This window comes from Dermacentor silvarum, chromosome 7, assembly GCF_013339745.2.
Source record: "Dermacentor silvarum isolate Dsil-2018 chromosome 7, BIME_Dsil_1.4, whole genome shotgun sequence".
Lineage (NCBI taxonomy): Eukaryota > Metazoa > Arthropoda > Arachnida > Ixodida > Ixodidae > Dermacentor > Dermacentor silvarum.
In genome coordinates, this window is record NC_051160.1 from 176,930,723 (window position 1) to 176,938,588 (window position 7,866).

General features: G+C 52.0%; 1 protein-coding gene across 2 annotated transcripts in view; it reads left to right on the top strand.

Moving 5' to 3' along the window:
- Window positions 1–3,902, top strand: part of LOC119458717 (isoaspartyl peptidase/L-asparaginase) — a 221,336-nt gene extending 217,434 nt beyond the window's left edge. For both annotated transcript variants that reach the window (XM_037720573.2, XM_049671392.1), the window contains exon 7: window positions 3,696–3,902. In XM_037720573.2, the coding sequence (XP_037576501.1) occupies window positions 3,696–3,892 (197 nt within the window). In that variant the 3' untranslated portion in view covers window positions 3,893–3,902. The remainder of the gene's footprint in view (window positions 1–3,695) is intronic.
- Window positions 3,903–7,866: the final 3,964 nt, after the last annotated feature.

The following is a 7,866-nucleotide window of genomic DNA, read 5'->3' on the forward strand; positions in this document are numbered from 1 at the left end:
TGTCGCTCGAGAAACTCCCGTCGAAAGCGCGCGTTAGCCCTGGCGAACGCGTTCCCGCCATTGCCACGTTGACGCTGCTCTGCCCGCAACGCCGCTTCCTCGGCTCGCCGTTATCGCACGCGTTCGATATCTAGAGTTAGCTCAGCGTCGTGGTTAGCAGCATCCGCCCGCCATTGGCGCTTGCGTTCGACTTCGCGGTTTAAACGTGGGCGTTTCGTCGCAGCTGAAGCCAAAGTGTCGCTCGAGAAACTCCCGTCGAAAGCGCGCGTTAACCCTGGCGAACGCGTTCCCGCCATTGCCACGTTGACGCTGCTCTGCCCGCAACGCCGCTTCCTCGGCTCTCCGTTATCGCACGCGTTCGATATCTCGAGTTAGCTCGGCGTCGTGGTTAGAAGCATGCGCCCGCCATTGGCGCTTGCGTTCGACTTCGCGGTTTAAACGTGGACGTTTCGTCGCAGCTGAAGCCAAAGTGTCGCTCGAGAAACTCCCGTCGAAAGCGCGCGTTAGCCCTGGCGAACGCGTTCCCGCCATTGCCACGTTGACGCTGCTCTGCCTGCAACGCCGCTTCCTCGGCTCGCCGTTATCGCACGCGTTCGATATCTCGAGTTAGCTCGGCGTCGTGGTTAGCAGCATCCGCCCGCCATTGGCGCTTGCGTTCGACTTCGCGGTTTAAACGTGGACGTTTCGTCGCAGCTGAAGCCAAACTGTCGCTCGAGAAACTCCCGTCGAAAGCGCGCGTTAGCCCTGGCGAACGCGTTCCCGCCATTGCCACGTTGACGCTGCTCTGCCCGCAACGCCGCTTCCTCGGCTCGCCGTTATCGCACGCGTTCGATATCTCGAGTTAGCTCGGCGTCGTGGTTAGAAGCATGCGCCCGCCATTGGCGCTTGCGTTCGACTTCGCGGTTTAAACGTGGACGTTTCGTCGCAGCTGAAGCCAAACGGTCGCTCGAGAAACTCCCGTCGAAAGCGCGCGTTAGCCCTGGCGAACGCGTTCCCGCCATTGCCACGTTGACGCTGCTCTGCCCGCAACGCCGCTTCCTCGGCTCGCCGTTATCGCACGCGTTCGATATCTCGAGTTAGCTCGGCGTCGTGGTTAGAAGCATGCGCCCGCCATTGGCGCTTGCGTTCGACTTCGCGGTTTAAACGTGGACGTTTCGTCGCAGCTGAAGCCAAAGTGTCGCTCGAGAAACTCCCTTCGAAAGCGCGCGTTAGCCCTGGCGAACGCGTTCCCGCCATTGCCACGTTGACGCTGCTCTGCCCGCAACGCCGCTTCCTCGGCTCGCCGTTATCGCACGCGTTCGATATCTCGAGTTAGCTCGGCGTCGTGGTTAGAAGCATGCGCCCGCCATTGGCGCTTGCGTTCGACTTCGCGGTTTAAACGTGGACGTTTCGTCGCAGCTGAAGCCAAAGTGTCGCTCGAGAAACTCCCTTCGAAAGCGCGCGTTAGCCCTGGCGAACGCGTTCCCGCCATTGCCACGTTGACGCTGCTCTTCCCGCAACGCCGCTTCCTCGGCTCGCCGTTATCGCACGCGTTCGATATCTCGATTTAGCTCGGCGTCGTGGTTAGAAGCATGCGCCCGCCATTGGCGCTTGCGTTCGACTTCGCGGTTTAAACGTGGACGTTTCGTCGCAGCTGAAGCCAAAGTGTCGCTCGAGAAACTCCCTTCGAAAGCGCGCGTTAGCCCTGGCGAACGCGTTCCCGCCATTGCCACGTTGACGCTGCTCTTCCCGCAACGCCGCTTCCTCGGCTCGCCGTTATCGCACGCGTTCGATATCTCGAGTTAGCTCGGCGTCGTGGTTAGCAGCATCCGCCCGCCATTGGCGCTTCAGCTCCACTAGAAATACAAACATGTAACCAATAATTAAGAAACGCTTCACAACAGCGTCGGGATTAACCCACTTCTAAACACCGGGGCCGCACGTTTCAGCTTCGCTAGTTAACCATCTGTAAGGAGTGCTTGGGCGGTGTTTTTTTTCTTTGCTGCGCGCGCGATGGGTGTTATGTACCTATGGGATGAAGCGTTTGCTGGATGTGAAACTGCAACGCGTCGCACAACACTCGGGGCGCTTTCTTTAACGTCTGTGATGTACAGCAGCGCATCGTCCCCTTCGTCGGTGTTACTTAACGTCTTCATCCCTTATAGCGGTTCGCGAATTTTAGCTGCGCTCTGAGTGCTGTTATATGATTCCAGAATCTTTTTGGGGTGCCTTTGTCTCGTTTGCAAATATTATGCACCCAACGTTGACTTGCGCATTTAATTTTCTCTTGCACGAGCTCACTCACCACCCCTTTCTTTTCTCGGTATTTCTTCCATCTGTATTTGATATCGGCGCACACAGCGGTCCCCAAGAGAGGCGTCACATTTCATTGCCATTTTGTGGAGCCCGTCACACCGACCCTTTTAGCCACCATACTTAAAGCCCCTCCATCCACGCGCCACCGCCGCTTTTGCTCGGTGAAACGTGTACGGAGGGGCTTTAGCCACACTATAGCACGCGGCAATGCTGGCGATGTACCAAAGTCAAAATGTCGCAATGTCCGCTCGACTCGTGTAAGCAGAGTCCGAATTATCGAATAAGGTGTATGCTAGTTTGGTCGTTCGTTAGTCTATGGGGCCATAGGCGGGATCGCGAAGCAGTCCGAATAATCGAGCATGTCCGAATTATCGAGGTCCGAGTAATCTGTCGACGCAGAGCGTTTCCAAAATACTTTCGATGCCGAATTTAAATAATCTTTTAATGCATACGATTGTTCAAAAGCAGTTCTGGTCCAGCGAATTCGCATTTCCGTACACTTCTTCCCGTTGCTTAAGGCCCAGGGACCCCTTTTGGAGGCCACGTTATTCCATAGGATATGGCACTAGAGCTCGCGCCCATTACGTTCCAACCTACTTCAATATATTACCCCCAGCACCTTCTGTGCTAAAAGGAAATACAAGTTAAAGAGACTGCTAAGGCGTATCTGTTTGTAAAGGCGTGTTTGTTCCTTTCGTTTACCGTTATTGCTTGTGTTCGTCCATGTGACTGTGCAATTCCTTAGCACCATGGCCGTCAGATTGGTGTATGGTTATCTATTATCTTATGGTCATTTTGTTCACACGCGTTGCTGTGTTTCTATGTTTCATTATGCTCAATGGAAATTCTTTTCACAGACACTGTATAAATTTTGATAACTGTTTTTCTTGTATGGTATACTCGAGTTCGCTGCTTATAAATAATCTATTAATGTACCGTGTATGGTTTTGCTGCCTGCCAGGCTCTGCCGCTCAAGCCTTCAAAGGCTTTGGCAGACCTGTGTGAATGTACTGATTTTATTATTGGCAATAAAAAGTATTATTATTATTATTCTTATTATTACTGTAGTACAGCCAATTATTGATTTGGCAAAAATCGTATGGGATTACTATAAAAAATCAATTGCTTAAAAATTGATATGGTGCAACGACTTGCATCCATATTTTTTATTTAATACATATATCAGCATATTCTTTCCCCAACATAGCTTTGCTAACAAGCCCACTTTCGCCGACTTTAAATTGACTCGGGACGAGCTGGCATCGTCAGCGGACGCGTACTGCAAATGGTCAGCAGCTTCCACATCCACAGCTGAGTGGCTTACTCAGGTGACCAACTGCAGCACACAATTCATCAGAACAGCAATGACGCCAGCGAACTGGTGGCCACCTCTCCCGCAGGTTCACCTGCCGGCGAGGCCGTGGAGCAGGCATTGCAGCGGATGCGGCTCAAGACGCAGGGAGGCTGCGCGGGGGCCATCCTGGTGGTGCCCACGGGCACGGTGGTCACCGCAACCACCACCGAGCTGCTGCCCTGGGCTTGCCGGAATGCACGCGGCTACCAGTGCGGAAGCCAGCCCGACGAGCACCCGTTGTAGCTGCTCCTTTTTGGCCTCCACAATGGCGGCTGTCGTCACTGCGTGGAATAAACAGCTTTATTCCCAGTGAACTTTTTAGAAACATGCAGCGCAACGCTTTTCCCTGGCGGCATGAGAGAGTGCGCCGAGCAGCTGCCATCTAAGCCAATGTGAAGGCGTATCGCGAATTTTTCGTCTTTTCTAGGCATTTTACTCATTTTTAGTAATTGTCGGTTGCCTGTTGGAAGTGCGCATGCAGCTCAACTCCGGCCAAGCATTGTATTACCTTCAGCACACTCTTCGCTGGTGAACTATCCGGCTGCGCTCAAAGATAGCGGCGTCTCCTCGACAACCTTGAACAGGCGCTCACTGGTAGAGCGGTCGTGTAGGATGTATTGTTAGACACACAATGAGCAAACCTAGTGTGGGCATTCTAATGCATATGAAACAAAAATGTTGAGTAAACTGGTGTCTAACGCAAGAAAAATAGCTTTAGACTTTGTCGCAGGCTTTCGTAGAGAAAACGCCTGATGGAGGCCATCTTACAAACAATCGCCTTCCATCCTTGAATAGCTTTCTGTTGCGCTACTGCATGTCGCGGCTTGCCATGATTAGGACGCATCACGAACTTTCTGGCCGGGGCGGTCTGTGTCGCAAATTACAGAGTGTATGCACGAACGGCGGCGACCGGGCAGCGCGCCATGTTGGTTCACTCCGTAGCGAGGAGAAGCACGCGCGTACTTCCCCAGGTGCGCGTCGTATAAGTGGTGTGATGTGCTGTTGTGTGTTGCAGAAACCGCTACAAAGTAAAAGAAGACAAGCTAAAGATGAAATAACGGAAATGTGCGTGTTTTTAGCATTTTCCAAGGTATGCACTCGCGTGTGCGATAAAAATGTGAAACTTTCTGAACAGCAAAGACGCGATGGACTCCCGTATCAACATGCGCGGATCAACCCGCTATGAATCCTTACAAATACAGGGTTTGTTCTCGGTACTTTTGTTGCCCTGCTCTGCACTCTGCTCTTCGTGAGCGTCGCCATAACACCCTCTGTGCTCTCGGGTCGTTGTTACAATGCCCTCTGGAGCTCCCTGGCCATCGACACAATGCCTTCATGGACGGGCGTAACTACGCGCTAGAGCCCCGCAAAGACATAGTTTTGTACTCACGTGCAACCGCCCCGAGCGGAGATAGTGCGGAAAAAAAAGGGGACAGAATGACGAAACGGGTGAATAATGGCCACTCTTCGCACGTGGCAGCTTGCATACATGGGATGTTCGCGGGAGAAGGGAAAGGCGCCGTCAGGAAGAAGTGTGCTTGGTTTGGGGTCTCAGCAATAAAAGAAATGGACCCACCGTGGTTGCTTAGTGGTTATGGTGTTGGACTGCTAAGCAAGAGGTCGCAGGATCAAATCCCGGCCACAGCGGCCGCATTTCGATGGGGGCGAAATGCACCCATCCTCGGTAAATACAGAACACCCCTGTACTTCGATTTAGGTGCACCTTAAAGAACCCCAGGTGGTCCAAATTAATCCGGAGTCCTCCACTACGACATGCCTCATAATCAAATGGTGGTTTTGGCACGTAAATCTCCATATTTAAAAAAAGAAAGAAACGCTACTACTGGGCATGACAAAAGTTGCGCACAAACTGAAAATTCAAGCTATGATACAGCACGCTTGTGCTATTCCTGAAAAATAAACACCGTGCAAATTTGTACATGCCTACAAATGACGCAGGACGTGCAGACACAAAGCCACACTAAAGCACCGCAGCGTCAAGACGCACGCAAGCAAATGAACGCTTCAGCCGCGATGCGATGTGAGGGAATGACAGTGATAACATTCTCGCAGGCTACGAACAATGGCGCACCACAACGCCTCTAGAAAACACGTCTCGTTGTGTGTACTACGTAGACAAACAAAAGTGGTGCATGCAAGGTAACATCACGACTGTCGTAGGCAGTCAACATCATAGAAGTCTTGGTACTTTTGAGCATTTTAGTGTTGATGCCAGCTGACGATGCTACCTTTAGTGTGCCGATTACACCGGCGATGCAAGCAACTTCAAACATCATTTCAGGCATTTCTGACCAATTGATGCGGGCATGTAGAGCAAATCAGTATGTCCCTCGGCAAATACAGAACAGAAAACGGTTCAATAGACGTGCCCCGTCCTCTTCTGGGATGAGTTCATTATACTCGTTACACAGTAATAACGTTTTGGAAGCGTTTGCTCTTATAATTTTCCTAACTTCTAGGGGGTTACTTCTGAGCATGTCAGCTAACGTTGGAGCAAAAAAACTGGCGTTAGGTATTAGCAGCAAGTGAAACGAACAGTTTTTCGGAGACATAGTAGTTATACCTAGCATGTCGTGTACGAGGAGGAACCCCCCCCCCCCCCCCTAAAAAGAAAAAAGAAACGGACTGAGAGGGTGCTGCCATTCGTAGACATATAGTACAGATTTCACCTGCTAGATGGGGTCAGACGGCGGGACGGCGTCAGAGTGTAGGTGAACGTCTGAGCGTAGTGTTGTGTTTCTCTGACTGTTGGTGTGTTCCGCCTGCGAAATCATTATGCCAACGTTAAAAGAACAAATAATGTGTGTGAAATTTTGTTTCCTGCTTGAAAAATGGGCAACGGAGACTCGCCAAATGCTTCACGAGGCTTTCCAGGAGGATGGTATGAACCGCACACATGTTTTCGACTGCTTTGGGCGCTTTAAACGGGGTGAGATGAGTGTTGAAGACAAACCTCGTTCTGGACGCCTGGGAACATTCATGCGCATGCTTTTTGGCTCCTGTGTGAGAAGGCACAAAACAAATTTAACGGAAACACGTCTCACAAACACATTCTCCCTCAAAATCCGCTGGCACGACTTCCAACCTGTCGAGACGAGAGGAACGACGCGACTTTCGACTGAGCCGGCAACAAACGAAGTGCCCGGCGCTGTTTATTGCCATGGTATATATGCACAAATGGAATGGAACCATTTCAATGGCGCCCTCTGTTAGAGGGGTAAGCAGCGTTAGTGTTAGTGGTGTTAGGTGCGCCACCGTGGGCTAGAATGCAACACAACACTACATCTTCCTTTCCGAGGTGAGATTTATAAGTTCAGTCTCTTGGGTGGCACCACACGCCTTCCAGACCTTGTAACCTTTTCGGGGATGCCAGCCGTGTCCCGCCTGGCACTGATCTCGTGCTTGCCGGGTGATGCTTGCTCCTGGCTTGGCCCCGGGCTTGGAAATAAGGTTGGAGATGTCAGGTTTGGTTTATCGGGGGATGATGCACTTGAATCTGGAGTGGGCTGCTCGGTTGCAAAAGACACCAGATACCGTCGGTTTCTCTGCATTACACCCCTGGGTGTTTCCACGATGTAGGAGCATGGCCGCTGGGCTCGGCTTCGTCCCACACTTCGTGCCCTGAAGAGAGGTCCCGAAGCTCTCGCACCCCGTGGCGACGGTTAAAGTTCCGAGCTTGCCGTTTCTTGGCGGTGGTGTCCTTTTGGGAGATGTCTGGTGGTGGTATTTCTGGAGACAGCTTGCCGTGGTCCCTGGGCACGCGTGTTCGTAACCGCCGACCCGTGAGCAGCTGCGATGGGCCCGTGACACCTGGTGTGTCGCGGTACGCTAGCAGTGCCAGGAAGCAGTCGTTGCTCTTGCGGAAGAGATCCTTCACAGTGTGCACTGCCCGTTCTACTGCACCGTTTGACTGGGGGTAACCGGGACTACTAGTAACGTGACTGAACCCATAATTTTTCGCAAAACATGCAAACTTGTGTGACGAGAACTGGGATCCATTATCACTTCGGAGCACTTCCGGTATGCCGAATCGAGCCATTACACTCTTGATAGCCGAAATCACCACCTGGCTGGAAGTGTTGCGTAGCGTGATGACTTCGGGGTAGCGTGAACAGTCGTCGACAAGCAGCAGAAAAGTTTGTCCCTCCAGGTGGAACAAAATCTGCCCCAACTTGTTGCCATGGGTGCTCCATTGA